This window comes from Oratosquilla oratoria, chromosome 15 (genome assembly GCF_046742065.1).
Source record: "Oratosquilla oratoria isolate Oo_2021 chromosome 15, ASM4674206v1, whole genome shotgun sequence".
In the NCBI taxonomy this organism is placed as follows: Eukaryota; Metazoa; Arthropoda; class Malacostraca; order Stomatopoda; family Squillidae; genus Oratosquilla; species Oratosquilla oratoria.
Window position 1 is genome coordinate 33,234,483 of NC_134791.1, and position 20,697 is coordinate 33,255,179.

A 20,697-nucleotide genomic window follows, 5' to 3' on the forward strand; every position below is an offset into this window, starting at 1 on the left:
ACCTTGCTCTCATCCAGTTTTTGGCACGCGCGCACGCACGCACGTACACACACACACACACACACACACACACACGTTGAAGTGACCTGTCATTCGGTTGGAGGCGAGGCGCGTTAGCTAAATGTTAAACAAAATCTGCGACGCTTTGAGTAACACTTTCTAATAGGGACAGCTTTGCGAGCTCGCTGTAAGCCCTCCAAAAGAGGAGTTCGAAGACTGCAGAAGACAGAAGAAGGAGGCCGGGAGGGTCTCGAAAACAACGTGTTGGTTCCTCCTTTGCTTTACTGCGAAGTTGACTCCAGAACGGGGGTGAAGGGAAGGGCAAAGTAGTCCTGTTTAGTCGTTCTCGCCTATGTCGCAAAAGGTCAAGAAGCAGAGCCACGATAAACTCGGCAACCATGCAGTCGTTTGCGAAACGTGGGTACAAAAGTATCAGACGAAACTCTACGAAACCCTACGAAACACCTTGGACTCTTGTTATCAAACTCGAAATCTGGAGTCGAAATAAGCCAGAATGTTGTACTTGTGAATCTTAAGAAAAATATAAATATGTTCTAGTCTTAGGATCACAGTTGATTTGCGGTTCTGAACCTTGTTTCTCTTTCTTTTTTTTATTGTACCCCTTGGTATCAAGTCTTGTATACTACATGACTGAATTTCCACAATGACTACCTTGAAAAATATTGAGGCGATTTTTTTCCTAATCAGCTGAATATAGGCAAACCTCTTATTGGGAACCGTTAGTTAAGATTAGTTAAAAAATAGTTAACATAATTCTTAACTTCACATCGACTATTTACAAAACGGGAGCTACCAAAGTTACCATTGAAAAGTTGGTCGCGAGCAACGAAAGGAAAATTAGCGTCATTTAGTGGATGCTTGATGACTGAATTTAATGTTGAAACGGCCTCCAGGACACTGAAGAACGGGGTACACAAGAAAATAGGTTGAGAACCGCCGCACTAGGTCATTAAGATCCCCTAATCTACGACATAAGGAAAGGAGCTCTATACTTACAAACTTGTCCTGAAACGAGTTGATATGGCTTCGACTCCTTTGCACGTTGGTGAAGATGTACCCGGAGAGCTCGCTCGTTGGGAGCGTCTGGTCGAGCTTCGCCATAGTTGACGTGTGGCAAGGCTGGGACCAGTGGAGTTCCTTTCTGGTGAAGTCCGCTCCTGCCGACCTGACTACGCGAGGTCGCTGCTGAGGCGAACTGGAGGACAAGGAACGATGAACAAGTTTTCGAAGTAAGGACGACCGTTGCGTCGCTATTCTCGAGGTTTTACTTTGAGTTTCTGGTGACTCAGCGACTGAGGTAGAGACTGAGGAGGAGGAAGAAGAGAAGGAGGAAGAGGGTGAGGAGAAGGAAGATGCTGTGACTGAGGTCTCCCTTGCTAAGTATTCCTCCAATTCTTTGTATTGGTCCCCCGCGTGAGTCTCTGCAGTCGTAAGGGAGGTAGAACTTCTTGGACTACTGTTTGGAGAGATGCTGCTACTGCTGCTGCTGTGGCTTTTGCTAATAGTGCTGCTACTGCTACTGCTTCTGCTATTGCTTCTGCTGCTGTGTGGAAGACTTCTCTGGCGAGGGATGATGGGGCTTGCACAAGAGGGCGGCAAAAGAAGTATCAGAAGAACCCAGACAAGGATACGGCGACCTGAAACAACATAAAACATCACTCTAAACCAGTGACCCTCATATTTCCACCAAAGACTCTTTTCCCTTTATAAGAGGGGTGACCGAGTCATAACACATGTCCACATAAAAATTAGATAAATAAGAATGCATTTAACTACTATTATCTCAATACAATGGAGATGTACCCCCGCCAATCTGCTTGGCCTGATGGACGAAGCTAAGGGGAAATCCACCCCCTTTCCGACAGTAGATTCTACATGAATTCTTTCTATTAACCCACGAAATCGAATGAAGAAGGGTCACTTTACACCCTGGGTAGCTTCGAGAGGAACATCATACCCGCACAACTAAACAAATGCGTCCTCCTTGCTGAAAGATTCACATTAATCTAAAGCCTCCTTACAACGTCCATCAGACCACCAAAGAAAACCAGGAAAGCAAAAAACGCTACCCTTATTCAAGCTTTCAAAAGCATTTGCAACGTACACATTGCACCTGTGCTTGGGACTACTGCACCCACGAGGCTCTCATCACTACTAACAGGTTCTTATCTTGTGAAGCCCCAACGAGAAACAAAACATTATCAGCGGTAACGCATCTTCATAAGTCCGTGGCGGTAGGGCTCTGCCGACGCACAGGCAGGCACTAAGAACGGCCAGTCAGATGCCACGATACAGGAACGCGGGTCAGAACACATGAAAGGGAGGGGAAGAGAAGAGAAGGGAAGGGAAGGGAGGGGAAGGAAAGGAAAGAGAAAGGAAGGGAAAGAGGGGGAGAGAAGGGAAAGGAAAGAGGGGGGAGGAAAGAGGAGGAAAGGGAGGGGAAGGGAGGACAAGGAAGGGTAAAGAAAGGGAAGGGAAGGAAAGGGGCAACACTATGTGACGTCCAAGACTACCCTTGCTTTCCCCTGAAGCCTGGAAATGGATTGCCCTTGTCATTCTGTCTTAAAGGCCATTGTGAATAGATTAGGGACTTTTTTTTGTTTTACACTGTCGATATATTTTTTTCAATGCGTAAGAGCTCTGTCCTCTTAACAGTGTTTTGTTGAGTGATGATGAGAGATCAAACTCTAATGGGGGAAAGGTAAAGGGGGAATGACATATACATATGCATATACAAACTCGCGCGCACCCACAGGCGCACTCACACACACACGTTATATATATATATATATATATACATATATATACGTATATATACATATATATATATATACACATGTATGTATATGATATACACGTGCACGCACACGTATACGCATACACACACAAATGAGAGGGGTCAGAAGATGAGAGGGCAGTCACCAGAGGGCACACTAAAGAAGGTAAAAGAAAGGCTGGGAGAAAACGGGGAGAGAGGAAGGAGAAACAAAGACCAAGAGCGAAGAGGAGGAAGGGAAAAAAATGACAGAGAGGGGGAGGGGGACCGGGAGAGGGCGAGAGAAGAAGAGGAAGAGAGAAGGAGACAGAGAGGGAAGGTAAGAGAGAGAGAGAGAAATGGAAGAGATGTAGAGACCAACAAACAAAAGTCGAGTCCTTGGTCACACTGTGCTCGACGTCTGGTTCGCCCGCAGGGCTGCTGTCTAGCCCTACTACCTGTGCAGTGTCGCCACTGGGGCCCCTTCCAACTCTTTTTGTTCCGCGCTCTCGGCTCCCAGTGCTGCCGCTGTCGCCGAGTTCCTCCGACCCTGCTTAACCTTTCCCGCTCGAGTGGAGTACAGACCGCATCATCTGTCCCCCGTCCCTATTGCGTCACTTGGTAACGTCCGTAATTGACATCGATATACACTTCCTTCTTACTCTTCTTCTTAAAGAAACCAATCGAGTCCAACCCCCCCCCCGAGAGGAAAATGAAAAAATGGCGGCTAAAATATTCGTGTTATTTTTTCATAGTCCACACACAATTAATTCAAAACCACGATCGGGAGGAAGCTATTGCAGAGATGTTTTCCCGCCGCTGCTGCTGCTTCGGTCACCGCCGCTGAACATTAAGTGTTAATGTCACCATTACCTTACCATTGTCGAGGCTGTTACTGGGAGTGACACCACGGTTACTAGATAAGTCTACCTGTGCACAGCCCGCACGTCACCAACCTTACATCAGAAACCTTTCCTACCACGACAATCCTTGCCATGCTATCACCATTCCGCTTCCTATGTTCAGATTAATGACATATCTTCGTAAGGAATAAACGTCATTGTATTCAACGTTCCCCAACAACAACAACACCAACACCATGATAAGACAACGTTGTCACATGTGCTCTTACTATTGATAGCTACTGAAACAGACAGAATCCCTAAAAGCACTAAGGTACAACCATGTCATCATCACTTACTCACTCCTCGAATCCCATACCAAACTCTTCACTTTCCTTCTACAACCTGATGCCTTCTATATCGGCCTACTCCACTTTCAACCACACCCTCCATTCCCCCCCCCACTCTTTTGTACCTGTCCTCCTTCTCCTCCTCCTCTTCCACCACCTCCTCCTCTTCTTGTATACTTTCTTCACATCTTTTCTTTCACTACTCTCTTTACTCTTCCGTAAGGTCTTCTCAACTTCCCGTGTTCCAGTTGCTTGTTAATCCAACGTCACCTTTTGTGTCATGAATTACATCAACTGATCCTGAGTCAGAAACACACGAAGAATGACCAAAGCATTGCATCAGTGTTACACTATTAAACCTCGGGTCGAGAAATTACCATTCACGGACAAAAAAGCGCCACAACGGTATAAAGCTGACACTAGTAAGTCATCTTTGTTGATACCACTGCCTCAAGCAACAGTGCCAACGGTGAACATAACATTGAACATAAGGAGTATTTTGTACCAACAGGTTCTTGTCATGGTTCACTATAAAAGGAAACCAAGAGGCACATTATAATAAACACCATCTTACACTAAGAACACTAACTCCTTAACACGGCAATCAACAGTGACACTAAACTCTCCACTGTTGGTAATACCTGCAGGTCCACTAACATCCCCACTAAGTAATCATCACAGGAGCACTCTACTTCCCGAGATACTTCACCAAGTATCACTAAACCACGATTTTTTCCCTTCTATTGTACTGGCTTAAGAGCCCATTACGTCAAAGAACTGTAATTCAAAAAAAGAAAGAAAAAAAAGTAAAAAAGAAGAAGAAGAAGAAGGGCAAAAAAGAAAAGAAAAAAAGAACCAAGATCCTTGACTCGAACTGAACCCCTTTACTATGAAGACAGCAGAAGCCTTGCGGGGCTACAAACACTTGCTCTATCAGTAGGCGAGTAGACATATAATGGCAAGGCAGGACAGATAATTGACGGGTATCCTGTGGTGATTGTGATGCCTGCTGCGGGAAAGATAACATGGTCGGGTGCTATACTGGGAAATAACTTCCTGGGGCTGAAGAGCACGGAGGAAGGAAGAGGGACGGGGGTAGAGAGGGAGAAAGAGAGGAACGGGAGAAAGAGAGGAACCGGCGAAAGCGAAAAGAGGTATAAGGAGAGGACGAACGGGACGGGGAAGAGAGGAAAAGAAGAGTGAGCAAGAAAGAGGGGGGTAGGGAAAAGATTAAAAAAAAAAAAAAAATGTAGTGGTGAAGAGGATTGGGAATGTAGGAAGAAAGGAAGAGGGGCAGCGGAACCACAGCCGAGCAGACCAGAACACTTAATGTTATTATGCGCAGAAAGTTGAAGACTGCTCGAACCCACCACGCCTGTTAGAGTCCCCTGCCTTCCAATGATTCTCCGTCTCCTCTACTGTGTGTGTCTGTGTGTGTGTGTGTGTGTGTGTGTGTGTGTGTGTGTGTGTGTGTGTGTGTGTGTGTGTGTGTGTGCGTGTGCATGCGCGCGAAGGGGGGAGAGAGAGAGAGAGAGAGAGAGAGAGAGAGAGAGAGAGAGAGAGAGAGAGAGAGAGAGAGAGAGAGAGAGAGGGGGGGGTTGCTTGCCCGTCTACCTCTTCATTTGCGTTCGCGTGCATGCGCTCGTGCGCGTATGCATGAGTACACGCGCGCGCGTGTATGTAACGTGAGGCTGTGTAAGACTTGCAGGGCGGAGTCCGGGCGGCGTGTGTGATGAGCGCGGAGCTTCGGCAGTGTGCCCCGGTCCGGACACTGACGGTCCCGACGGTCGACGGGAGGCACGTACGCACACACCCTGCTGGGCCGAGCGGAACACTCTCGGAGGGGAACCGGCCACGACGCGGCGACTTCGTCAGGCTACTCGAAAGGGACACAGGGCATAGTAAGAGGTGTATGAGAGTCTGGGGGTTGGAGGATGGGGGGGGGCGGAGAGGGGAAGGGGAGAAGCAGGGCTGGGGGGGAGGAGAAGGGGGGGACTGCAACGACAACGAGAACAAGGAGGGAGGGGCGGTGGTGGTGGTGGTGAAGAAAGAATGAAAGAAGAGTAGGTGGATGATGAAGACAAGGAGGAGGTTGAGAAGAAAAAGTAGGAGGCGGAGGAGGAAAGGGAGGAAGAGGAAAGGGGAGAGGAGAGTGAGGAGTGGGAGGAGGCGTGTCTGTTGGCTCCTCCAGCGTGACTCAGGATTCTTGGAAAACGTTGATATTCGTTACGGGATCTACTCCCCTAGTGTGTTAGTGGTGTGAATCCGACTTGGACAGCGGCGCGACACTTTCCCATAAGGATAGAAGCGTTGGTAAGCTGTAGCGGCCATAACAACAACAACAGTAACATCAACAACAATAACAACAACAACAATAACAGCAATACGACTTGGGTCACATCACAAGTGTCGGCGAGCTTGTGGCGCGAACAGACACTCAGGGTACTTTGCGCGCGAACCATGCAGTCATCAAGGTCCTCTTCCAAGCGAAGACCAGTTATCGGAGCAACGCTTCTGATCAGTGTCTGCCCCGCTCCACACGAAGACAATACTGTAGTGCCTCCCCCATCCCCCGTAAGACTGTAGAGTTTCCCGCCCAACCATCCAAAGACTGAGACCGATAACCGAGAAAACGCGTAACCTCTTCTGCACCGTCACAGACGATGACAATGTGGAGCGGTTGGGAAATCGCGCCCCAAAGTAAAAGAATCTGCAGCTGTTGGGATACAGTTAATTGTATTTTAGGCAGAAGCAGTTACGTCAGGAACGTCGGTCGTGGCACTTTGTATACTGGCACTGTCAGGGCCACAAAAAAAAAAAAAAAAAAAAAAAAAAAAGGAAAACATAATTACAGGACAATGTTAGGACGAATGTGCAATGGAAAAAAATATTCCCGGATCACTGTAAGAGACGACGGCTGAACAAAGAACAATACAAGAGGATTTTGAAATGTGCGCGCGCACACACACACACACACACTCTCTCTCTCTCTCTCTCTCTCTAGAGGCACGCAATACTCTTGTCTTGTCGAAGACTAATCTCCTTTCAAAGAATTATACCGATTGTTTCTAACTTCTACTACCCCTCCTTTCTACTTCTTCCCAAATTTCTCCTTTACCATCTCTATGATTCTAACTCTCCTGCGCGATATATCATCCCCAAGGACAGAACCGCTGGTTATTGGTGACGAGACACAATACAACGCGACCTTTCCCCTGGCCGACCTATTGTTTGTTTTCAAGCACAAACGGGTCAGTCCTCACGCTCTCTGTTGAGCAATTTGTCGTCACCATTTCCGGACTTCCGGACGGGTCCAGGTCGGCGCTATCCAAAGGCTGTTTATCTCGTTATCACAACTCATTAATCTGCCGCTATCAACAACGTGCTCCAACAAAATCTTGTGCTGGTTGTCAAACCTCTTATGGTTTTGTATTCAGCTACATCACACGAGTCTTGTTTCCCTTTAGATGTTCTAAGGATTACTTGTTATGAAGCCACGTCATGTCTTATCAACTCTCTGTCTGTCACTAAGGTTAAGACCAGCATTGAAGACATATATATACACCTAGTCCATGATATGCCAGAATTACACAAATGTTTGTTTTTTAATATCAAATACATCTCGATAAAATTGAAATGACAATGAAAAACATATCTGTACAATTTTCATACCATGGGTCAGCTTTGAGTGTCCGCAAATATACATTTGATCACGTGATTACTATTTCATTAGCGTGTAGCTTGTAAAGCATTAATCTCATTTCTCCCAGTGACACGGACCTGGCTTTGGTTCCAATATTTTCCTCGTAGGGTCGCCCCAGTCTATAGTCTTCACAATATATCAGAATACGAATCCATTTAGTATCAAACACACCAGGTACACTGTTAAGAATTTCGTGAAACAAAATCACCGATACCGAAATTGAAGTCTCCCAGAACCAAACGGATCCACAGTAACAACGGGTGCGTGTTTGCTGTCATATAGACCACGGAGGTCTTCGAAAGACTTTGAGAGGACTCCGAGAGGATTTCGGGACATCAGACACATCGAATGATGCCATTGAGGACCTTAGACATTTCGAAGACCTGCCGAAGAACGGTCACAACGACGTCGTATCTTGCCTTCCAGTTTTGGTCGAGCGTCTGCGCCGGGTGTGACTTGTCACCAAACGCTCAGACAAAAAACGCAGACACTTGCTTGGTTGTGCGAGCTTTTTAATCCCCTCTTCTCACGCACGCTGCAAGAACAAAGCGCACCTCGGAAGACCCTCCCGTCTACGGTAACAAAAAGGCAAGAGGATTAATTGGCTAAAATACCCCTAAACCTCCCCTCACTGCAGGTACCTGCAGCCCCCCTTGCTGAATAAAATTGCCTGGCGACAGCCAAAACAAAATACAGAAGCGTTGTGGTCACGGGTTAACAACACCACCAACTGAAAGAAGACAATTTAACAGTCCGATAGCAACTGCCTCCGAGTCCTTTTTACAACATTATTTATATTAATCCCACTGTCCTCCCTCCCTCCCGCGCTCCCTGCATTCACCTACCCTCCACTTTCTTCCTACATGTCCGTCTATGATCTCAGGACCACCTGAGGATACATGAATACTTCTCAAATCACACAGGCAATCTTACAGTGACACACACACACACACGCACACACACAGTAAGAAACAAGGCATAGAATGTACCGTCCTTCTCTTCTTTGTCCTATGCATTTAATACACTGTATTTTGTCTTCCCTTTGTTAATATCACGTCATACGACATTGATATTTTCATTCACTCTTTTTTCATTAAAGATACACTTTGTCTCCTTCCTGGCAACACTAACAACAGTCTCCACCACCTCCTCCCTCCCACCACCGCCACTCCAGTCTATTTTTCATCTCTCTCCCCTCTTGAAGAAGACTTTTTTTTTTATCCACATTTACCAATATTTCTACTCCCTTCTCTCGACTCCCTCTGCATCCTCTCACATTTTTCAACCTCATCCTTTCGTTTTTCTTATTTATACCTCAGTGTCTTCATTTCCCTAAACCCTCTCTCTTCTTTCCTTTCTTATTGCCAATATCTATATCTACATTTCCCCCGTCTTTGTTGGCATTCCTCTTTGCCCCATATCTTCCTACTCTTAGTTCAGTCCTCAGCCTCTCTTGCCCCACACGGTATGCCATCTTTCTGCGCTCTCTCTCTCTCTCTCTCTCTCTCTCTCTCTCTCTCTCTCTCTCTCTCTCTCTCTCTCTCTCTCTCTCTCTCTCTCTCCTCCCTCACCCGCACCCTTCATGCAGTCAACCACGCCTTCACTGTGTGACGTCATAGGAGGGGCTAATGCCACTTTCGGCCACGAGATGGCAGTGTAATGGCACAGCGCAAGCATCGCTACTTGTCCCAACCGCGCCATGTCCAGCCTCGGGCACAAATGGATGGCTGCATTAATGGATGTATTCATCCATAGACACACACACACACACACACACACACACACACACTACAGCATTTCCCGTAGATCGGGCCATATATGGTCTGAGCCCTCATCCGGAACGGTAATTGCTGTCGATCACGAGTCTGACACGTTATCCAGGATATATATATATATATATATAATATATATATATATATATATATACATAAAACCACGCATGCGTATGTAAGCACGAACAGAGAAACGGAGAAATACCATATACTGATGTACAGGTAAGACACACAATGGACTGAGAAACATCAAGATTTGTCTTAGATTTCCAGTACATGGAATGCCCAATGACACCACATCACGGGAGTTGAGTAAACGATGAGGGGAAAAAGCAAGAGAACGATAGAGGACTCCCGAAAAAAAAAGTCAACAGAAAAAAAGAGAGAGAGAGAAAGAAACGGTAGAAAGGAAGAAGAATGAGAAAGTACATGCAGTGTTAACGAAGAACGACTCAGTACCAAGAGTTGAGTTTGTACGGCCTCAAGAACACCCCCCCACCCCTCCGCCCGCCCCCCCACCAACACATATCTCCCCCTCCTACTCCTCACACCCACATCCCCCCAACCTCCCCTCTTCCTTCCTTATCCGCCCTGTATCATCCTTCCTTTTCTCCCCCTCCCCTTTGTGCGGAAGGTCTCCCCCCCTCCCCCTCTCTCTTCCCCTCCTCCTCCTCCTCCTCCCCCCTCCTCCTTCTTCCAGGCGACGCTGAAAGAACACAAATGTTCCTTTCAAAAATATTAGGTAGGGAAGAGAATGGTAGAAGTCTGTCCGGCACTGGCATCAGCCGCGGGTTGCTTCCTTTTCCGACTCTGCTCCCGTCTTATGCATGAACACACGCGCATGTTTCCGGCTTTGAAGAACCAATAAAATTACAGGCATAAGGCGTTTACGTCTGGATACGCGCGCACACACACACACACATGCGCGCACATGCACGCGCGCTACAAACATGGATACAAGCGCGCGTACACGCACAAAAGCATACACGCACACGCAAAACACGTATGATCGCGCACATACAAATGCATACTCGCACGTGTATACATACATACACTCCGCCCCCACACGTGCACCCATACACAAACACATACAAAAACAAAGTATACCAGAAGCATAAACATACTTTTGTAACAAATGTCTTCGGAAGTGGATGGGCGATGATTGGTGGTAATGGGCATGGAACTACCTAGTGTAGGCTCTATGGTCTCTTGAAGCCTCCTTCATTCTTTTGTTCTTATGCACCCACAGTGATTTTATATCATACAAATAATGGCGTCTTCGAAGTCTCCGAAATCGAAGACTTTTCTTGTCGAACTCGAAGTTCCTTCGGGAGTTCGAGAAAGAGCCAGTTCCAGGAGTCTGGCCTTCATCAAGCTCCAGAGGCCAGACATTCGTCAAGTTCCTGGAGTCTAGCAATGGAATGATTGTCGGAAAATACGTGGTAGAGGAGTTCTTCTTGGCGTAATGTGTAATGGGCCTGGATGCTACAGAGGATGCGATTTCATACCACGGGTTTCCGTGATTTTTTTAATAATGTGACATAAAACGTGTGTGGGCGATTGCGTGTGCATACTCACGCGTTCGAATACATCTGTTATATATTTATTTACATATGCATATAGCACACACACACTACTCCCTTTCCACCCTACATCTCTCTCTTTCCTGTTACCCTTTCCAGTATTGGCTGGATCTATGCCTTAGTTGTACCTAATACAACGTCACTCCATTTCCCTCTTCCGTCGACTCGAGACGAGCAAAGGCCCAAAGGTCCTGATGACAGATGTTGGCAGAAAAATGCATAATGATAATGATACGTTCATTGGTTACATAAAAATGATGGAGGAGGAGGAGGAGGAGGAGGAGGAGGAGGAGGTGGAGGAGGAGGTGGAGGAAGAGAAAAAAGGAGGCGGAAAAATATAGAGTGCGTAAGTTACTCATCTGCAGATGGTACCGGCAGATAAGACGAATCTTTTAGACGCTTCCTGCAGATAAGTCGATGACGACACGGGCGGCCGCCACCGGGGTAATCACACGATTACATTCCTCAGTTCTTCAATAAGAGTTTTGTTGTGACCATGTACGTGCAATCTCCTCCCCATTATGACATTAGCACATCCAGTAATCAACTTATCGAAAATGTCGGCGACGCTGATGAGACGCTATTTCGTCTGCTAGTCAGCCAGTCAACCAGACAGTCAACTCCGGTGGCGTCCCTGCCATCAACAAAGGTTATGATTACATTACGGCAGGCTGACAACCGCATTGTTAAAGATAACTCGAGAAAGAGAAAGAGAGAGACAGAGAGAGGCTGGGAGATAGAGAAGAAAGAGGAAAGAAATAGAGGAGAGAGATAGAAAGGGAGAGGGAGAGAGAGATAGAGACAGAGAGATTGAGGAGAGGGAGAGAAATAGAGGAGATAGAGAGGGAGAGACAGAGATATCAGAAACTATGCGCCGCATACCTGGACGTGTAGACAGTGCTGCCTATCGTCACCCCACCACCTCTCATTCTTCCTCCTCCTCCTCCTCCTTCTCTGCAACTTTACTCTTCCCTTTGCCCTCCTCCACCCTCAGGAATTCCTCCTCTCCTCTCCTCTCCTCTCCTCCCTGAAGCACCGACCACTCTACGCTCCTCCCCCTCCCCTCCCCTTCCCCCTCCCTCTCTGCCACGAGCGGCTGGCAGGAGGACGGAGGACGACCGCGAAGACAGCTACTGGAATTTGGATCTGAAGCTTCGACCCTCAAAAGGGATTCTTCTTCTTCTTCTTCTTCTTCTTTTTCTTCTTGTGTCGCAGTGACGGTGTCCCCAGGGCAGTACACTGTTGTGATCTCATGGTCGTGTTCGGGAGGGGAGTATAAGTACCATACTGCAGGACGGGCTGTGGACATCGTTATTACCTGTATTATCATTCGTGTATGCACGAAGGATATTGTACCTTCTGTTAAAGCAGTGCTGATGCACTCAGAGTAACTGGTCTTTTTATCATTGAACAGTGCAGTGGAGCCATTTTGCAATGTGTTCCTGTACTGTTGTGTTTATGATAGTGTCTATATCAGGGGGGTAATTAAGCAATAGTAGTGACTGCTCTGAATATGCATGATCTTGCCTCAGCAATATTCATGAAATATGATGTTTATGATGAAAAAGACCAAGGGATCTAAATAACATGGGGGGATTCATCATCACCATTATCACCGCATGGTTAAATCAGTGGTCATACTAGTGATGGGGTTGACTCCCTCAAAGTTACTAAGAAAACCAGGCCCTTGGGCACCAAAAACTGATCTATGATACATCAAAATTCATGTGTATATTTCTGTCTTGAACATTTGGAATGCTTTCTATGCAAAACAATTCCTTCATAATAAAAGTAATTTCATCTTTGTCAGCAATACTGTATTCATGCACCAACAATGAATGCGTATCTTGATTTGTCATAGGTCATGCTTCTATGCCCACAGTGGAATGCATTATGCATGTCAATGCTTACAATGCCAGTTTGACGTAGTCTGAATTCATTTATCATTTCTGTATCCTGGAAACCTGAAGATTTCTCCTCGATAGTCTTTCGGACCAAAAGGAAGAACCAGAAGGGATGCTGAAGGCGCGACCCAAGAATTCTTCTTCCAGATCTTTAAGAGCACGAGCAGAGACCTTCTGGACCATGAACAGACACGTCCAGGGAAAATCAGATCAACCTGGAGAGCCACTTTAAAAAGCCAAAGTGAGCGTAATCATCCCTACTGGATATCGCACGACAAGATCGAAACGCCGCAAAAAACAATCGGAAGAAGACGTGGAATGCGCGATTCCTCCCCAGAAGGCCATGATGCGAAGGGAGAGCTCCTCCTCATCGCGGTGAACATGCGAGGATCCACCTTAGGACACCGACGCTGATTGCAGGAACCTGGTTTTTTGCTTCACCCGAGGCTCTGAGGAATCCGCATGGAATGCAGGATGGAGATGTTGGACTCAATTCGTTGTTTCTGAAGGCTCGTCTTATCCACGAGCCTCGAAGCTACCAGCTCGCTGCAGACACATGTCCCCCCCCACACCCCTACCCCCGGTCTCGGGGTTCTGGAAAACTTCTCCTGGGGGAAGTAAAAATCCCGCCAAACATCCCCGGGTGGAAAACTAAGAAAAAGAGAAAGAAGATGAAGATGAAAAAAAAAGACAAATGATTTAATCGCATCTGTCCAGACTGTGATGATGGGGGATCGCTCGGAGGACATAAACGAAATGAGGTTTGGACTCATGAAGGCAGTGGCAAATGAGTGGGAGAGAACGAAACAACCCCGGTCTCGGCTAATGGACAACAAGAAAACATCTCCTGCTTGAAACCTCTCGAGTTCTCCTACAGTGGGTGGTATGTGCATACACAGTGCTATTCATTATGCCGGTTCGTATTGGTGATGCAAAAAGTTAGTACATTAACTCTAATACAAGGATACCAAGTAAACTCGTTCCAATAATTACTTAATCATACATATACCACCTATACATAAATATGTATATATATATATATATATAAATATACATTATGTGTATGTGTATAGATGTGTATATATATATATGTGTGTGTGTGTACGTGTATACATATATGTATATATATATACACATATAATGTATTATATGTATATGTATATATATGCATGTATATATGTATATATATGCATGTATATTATGTATATATATGCATGTATATATGTATATATATGCATGTATATACTGTATATACTGTATATATATGTATATATATACACACACACACACATATATATATATACAGTATATATGCATATTTATGTATACATATATTTATATATACACATTTATATATATTCATATATACCTTTATGCATCTATATATTCATATATATATATATACATATATATATATTCACATACATATTCACATTTCTCTCATATATATATATATATATATATATATATATAATATAGAGGGAGAGAGAGGGAGAGAGAGGGAGGGAAAGAGAGAGAGATAGAGATAGAGAGCGCAAAGGGGGACAGGAGAGTCTTCAATGAATGTTGACATTCTTCACCGTACTCGACATCATTCTGACTTGTTCTCTTAATAGTTTTTTTCTTCTTTCAAATGAAAGAAATCCTGAGTGGCGTTTTGTTGCTGTTGAGTTACCGAGTTTGTAGAAGCGGGAAACTGCGCACAGAATGAGCGCATGAAAAAGAAGAGAAGAAAGAAAAAAATAGGGGGAAACTAGCTTTTTTTTCTGTCGGGTGTCATGGAATTAACCCTTCCTTCAACATTCCAAAAGGGTTGATAAAACCTGTCTTTGCGTGCGGACATGTAAATATACATGCATGCATACATACAAGTGTATACGTACATCAGAAAATCGTGAGGTTAGTAAATATACCGGACGTAGATATATCTAAACGATTTTTTTTTTCTAGCCAAGGGTACTACAAGAAATAAGAACTATCAGAACTCATGGGCTACAAATTGATTATCTATTAAAACAAAAATTTACTTTATATATATTATTGATTTGTGTATCTTATCTACTTATTTTTTTTATCATTTAGCAAACCTTGGTAGATATATTTCAGGAGTTGATATGATAAATCGCTGGTGAACAAATTTATGCGACTTCATAAACTGATTATGTCCAACGTCTTCTTCAACAACAGAAAGGTCGCTGGAACAAGCAGTCTTCGCAGAGATTGCCTGGAAGCTAATTAGGCCCTTTATCGTTCAAAGTTAATTACTGATTGTTCCAAACCCTTGTGCTGCCTGCGTATTGTCATTAAGACTTGGATAAGAATATATATACATGACATACACATAAACACACATATAATATATATATATATTTTGACACGATCATATCCTGAACGGAAAAAGTACATAGATAAGCTGCCAAAAACAGGAAAACATAAACCCACTGTTCTACTGTTTGTACTAATAAGTTCATGTAAACATATTTACTCTGCAAGCATATCTATGTATCCCTCGCGCAAGCTAGGCATTAGGTAATAAAGTGATGTGTGTTTTGTTTACAAATAAACTTGGCGCTATTGCGTGAGAGAGAGTAAACAGTTCGGTGAATGAAGTATCTCGCACGTCGGGTTATATGTCCATGCTCATCTTTTTATATTCATTTATTCATTCATTTAATTTTTTTCACCAACAGAAGACTCCTCTACTTTTCCTATAATAGACATAAATAACATTAAACTTTCTCCTGTGAGGACAATGTCAGAGCAAATATTCGAAAACCGATACAGTTTTCCAGCCATTGCTCGCAATAATAGATAAAACGAAGGAGTGAGTGAGAGAGTGGGAGGGATACACCTCGAGTGGCTTATCGTCAAAAAGTACGTGATATTCCTCCTGTTGGATGCGGTAGGTGGTGGTATGGAGTGGTAGACAGTGGTATGGAGTGGGAAGCATTGGTAGGCAGTGGTATGGTATGGCGGTCATAATGTGATTGCCCAAGGTATGCATCATTACCCTATCATTAGTTATAAATAGTAATATTAATTGTGGTGAGAGCATATGTGCAGTTATCAAGAACGTTTGGTAATTTGCCCCATCTACAGCATGCGGCGGTAGTGTTCACAAAATAGGATAGCAAGAAAGAAACCCTGTACTAGTGACAGAGTCTGTATTCGTGCATATTCAAGTAGAGTAATGATCAAAGGGGTAGCGATGGTGGTAAAGTGGTAGTTGCTGCTGCTGTTGTTGTTGTTAGTGGCGATGGCTTAGTGGGCAACGATGGTTGGGACAAAAAAATGAGAAGGAAAGGGTGGTGAACGTAGTGGGTGGAATAGCAATAATGATCGCTGACATGGTTGTCGTGTATTCTTTCTCCTCCCTCGCCCAGGTTATCTTGGCCCCTCCTCTCCCCCCCTCCCCTCCTCTCCCCCCCCTCCCTCCGAGGCAGCTTCCCTTCCATGACACGAGCCAACCTCCCTCCCTCCTCCTCCTCCTCCTACCACTCTCCCTCTCAATCCCTTAGACACATTACTGGGACTCAATAAAATGAAGGAAACATATGTTGATGAATACTTATTCATGCTTTCTTGTATACAAATACCTACACGTCTGTCAGCATACATTCAAATAAATAAATATACATAAAGCATGTCAAGTCATATGTAGAATGACGCGAACTGGCAAAGGTAAAAATCATACAATGATGGACAAAGGCATACATAAGAGAATAACAAAAAAAAATATATATAGATGTACTTGCAAGCAAGCGCACACACACACACACACACGCACACACACACACACACACAAGCACTTGCTCTCACACACGCACACGACGTACAATGCGATAAGACCGTGTCATCTCCCTGCGAGGCACCAAGACATTAAAAAATGACCTGTTCGCTTTTCGAGGATCGGCAGGGAGGCAAGGAGGAGAAGAAGGAGGGGAGGGAGAGAGGCAACCTCTCGCTCTTCTATCTCCATCGTGGTTATAAACGGATGCTGGTGCCATAGTAGTAGTAGTAGTAGTAGTAGTAGTAGTTGTGGTGGTGGTCAGGGTGTGGTATGTGGTGTGATGATAGGGATGGTGGTGAAGGTGGTGGAGACTGTGGTGGTGGTGGTAGTGGTGGTAGTGGCGACGCCAAACTAATGGTGCCAGCTCCAGGAGCGTGGAGAGGAAGTTTTGGTGATGTCATGGAGGGAGGAGGTTGAGAGGGTGAGGTGGCTCATGGCGTTATGGGGGAATCCAGGGCGAGTTGGTAAAGGCTGCCAAATAGTATTTGTGAAGAGAAAAAGAAGAAAACGGGATGCTGGGAACATCTCCACGAAATCGAGTAACCACCTTGGGATGCTGAAGATGATGGGGGGGGGGGGAGTAAGAGGAAGGGGGGGTAGGAGGGGTCAGGGGCAGAGGACGGAGGAAGGAGGGAGGATGAGGATGAAGAGGGGGAGGGGAGAAGAAGGAGACATAAAAGAAAATGGGAAGGTCGAAAAGAGAAAGAGAGGTAGTGAGATAATGGAGGAGAGAAAGAGAGAGGAACTGGGGAGAGGAAAGAGAAAAAGAAGACTAAAAGAGAGAAGAGGAGAAAGGACCGAGAGAAGAAACAATTGGATGGAGACAAGGAGAAAGGATGGAGGAGATCAACGAAGATAGCTCAACAAACAAGCAGCTTGATGTTCACGTGTGTGTTAGTGTGTGAACTGACGTCCTGTGTTCGACTTTGCTAACGTTTGTACATATGGGCTAACGTTAAAAAACGTACTGTTGACCTTTGGTGACAAGTAAATGTATCAATAAGCAGCCATGATTATTATATTTCCACAAACCACACCCACCCACGTGCGTATATTTGCTTATGTGCACATACATGTGTGTGTGCCTGAGCATAAGTGTGTACGGTAACTGCGTTAGTGTGTTTGTGTTTGTGTGTGCGTATGTGAGTGGGGAGCTCGGTGAGTTGAGGTGAAGTGATGTAACTTGAACGGAAATGCTTGAGCCTGAATTTCGGAAGTCGACGCCGCAAACATGTCCTTACACCTTTTATGAACTTGATGACAAACATAGGTAACACGCCCTCTCTATTAACACAAGCATCGCAACCCTAGACCATAAGGAATACACCCACTAAACTACAAATCCTTTAGTTATCATCGTAATTCACCAACTTTCATTACATATGTATAAAGAACCACTTACAGAGATCTTATAATATACAATCGAAAGGACAACCCTCTGAGTGTCATCAAACAATCAAATCTTATATTCGTCCTTTATCAAGACGACTTACATCACGTAATGTTTTATTTGGGGCATAAATTAACCGTGAAACAGCAGTTCTACGTCAACGCAATCAAAATACCTACATGACACAGCAGTTATATTCAACCCTTTGCCGACAGAAGATCTTGAATGGAGGGAAAGGTCTTCCGACACCATGACGCTTATCGGGCAACGATAAGGAGTGGACCTATCTGGTAGTCTGCCTTGCGGGACACCCCCCCCCCCCACACACACACACCCCACTTCCCCAACTTCCATGCAGCATCTGCTATCTGCTTCTTCAGCGCCAAATATGCATATGACATCACTTTGCCTTTGAGTCCAAGGAAACCGCTTACGTCAATCACTGTACTCGAGACAACTGTTGTCTGTGAGAAGAGTTCAGAAGACTCTCACAGCAAACATTTGTGGTTTTGTCATTGTACAACATCTAACCCTTTCCCTTGCACAGGGAGTGGGAGAGGATGCCCTTAGATGAATACTATCACCTGGTGACAACCAAAACAAGCACGCTGGTCGTCGTCAGAAACACTGGAATTGTTCAGCTTGAACTGCTTCTCAAACAACTCTTAAGTGGAACGTTATGTTCATTTGACATCGAGCCATGTGAACACTTCCCACCGTCTATGAACAAGTTTTGAACACATCTCATGAAGATCAAGTATAATGTCAGAGATATCACACTTCAGTGTTCATCTTAACATTCCTGACCTGCACACGTTCTGAACATACAGACAATGCAACTGGAGAGAGACATTCTGAACGCCTACAATTGAACTTCTTTGCAACTTAACAACCGCCAATGATTACCCTGACATTTACAGAGCAAATGTGACTGCTAAAAAACAACAGCATCTTTGTATATAAAACATATATCTCTAGTTACTAGTACTCTGCCCCTACACAAGCAACTGAATCCACGTGAAGAGAAGAAACAATAAAATTAATTTGTGAGTGCACTAATAATTACCAAACTTGTGATATTCATCACTAAACAAATGCGGTTTTAGTGTCACACGCAGGCTTCATCTGTGACTACGATCACACTATGTATCAGACACTCTACGCCACCTAACACCCTTAGACCACTTGAAAATACACTGCAAGACACAATGCATCTCTTTATGTTCACTGCACCCACGGACATCTGCTCCTAGACTGACACATCCACAACGTTCTATCTGGCACTGACACGCGCCAAAAATCCGATTCTCAAGTTGCCACATACACCAAACGATTGTAACTGTGCTGTTCGAGCCAAAACATTCCCGTGGACTTATTCCGTACACAAAGAAGCTTTTCATTCACTTCAACGTTTATTCCTAGGTTTGTCGTGCTTCGGTGCAATATTAATGGAGACCGACTCCCTCTCCCTACACAAATCAATATACGAGCTAAACTTGACATCGAACAAGCCTGACCACGATTAGACCTTCACAAACAACAAATGATACATTACAGTCCTTTGGTACCGCATGTACAATGCTGCCACCCACGTGAAACCCTTGACCCTGAATTGACTATTTAGTGTTTACTTATGCAAAACACGTGCATGCACCCAATCCTGACACACCGACACACCACACCCACACCGTACACGTGAGCGATACACTAACTCCTACACCTTACACCTTCTTACACGACCCCCTCCCCCCTCCTTCCCCTCCCACTCTCTCACCATCCTCCGAGAAGCCAAGAGGACAGGAGTTCGGCGCGACTGGACTGCCGCGTGCAGGTGTCTAGTCGCGGCTTCGCTCCAGCACGCTTGAACATGTGTGCGTGTATGTGTATGTGTATCCATGTGCACGTGTATGTGTGTGGGGAGGGGGAGGAAGGACACATAACTGATAAGCAACTAAGCTCTCTCAAGCAAGCACAGACATCCGGGCGACAGTCGCGGGCATGTAAACAATTATCCAAGTACTACAAAACACTTTACTTGTTTCAAGCAGACTGTGTAACCACAAATATGCCTACCCCCAGATAATGTCCTCTTGAAAAACTTAAAATAAAATCTTAAAACAATGAGTGGGTACCCCCAAAAGTAATGAACGAATAATTAAGATCAATCTGAAAGTAAACTGTATGGATTCACACTGAAGTAGATTTGACGAAGTAGATTTCTGAAGAAATGCCGAACTGGCTTCATAACCAAACCCCCAACAAAACCAAGATCATTCCTTACATCTCCTTCACGATGTACAGTCAAAATACAGCCGACTTCGAAAACCGTTTCACTCACACGCACACAAGAGAACGACACAGTCTGAAGAACACCGACAGCGATTGACCTCCCTAGTGTAAACATGTTCAAACACGAAGCGGGTCACGAATCAAGTGCCCATCGCTTCCCGAACTGTGACTTACCACTGCTTTCTCGCCTCTTTTTTGTATTCGAGGACGACGCTAAAGCGAGTTTTGTCTGGCAGAGTCCTGTCACAACAGTCGGTGTCAACTCCGCTCGCATGTCATCGTACAGATTCATGGTGCT

The 20,697-nt window shown here is 45.0% G+C and overlaps 1 protein-coding gene across 1 annotated transcript in view; it reads right to left on the reverse strand.

The window, feature by feature from the left end:
- Nucleotides 1-20,697, reverse strand: part of LOC143033403 (uncharacterized) — a 35,316-nt gene that overhangs the window by 14,473 nt on the left and 146 nt on the right. Inside the window, exons 1-2 of the mRNA XM_076198787.1 lie at nt 20,574-20,697; nt 1,018-1,658 (exon numbers count right to left, since the gene is read on the reverse strand). The exon at nt 20,574-20,697 is cut by the window's right edge and continues 146 nt beyond it. Of these exons, the coding sequence (XP_076054902.1) occupies nt 1,018-1,658; nt 20,574-20,691 (759 nt within the window). The 5' untranslated portion in view covers nt 20,692-20,697. The remainder of the gene's footprint in view (nt 1-1,017; nt 1,659-20,573) is intronic.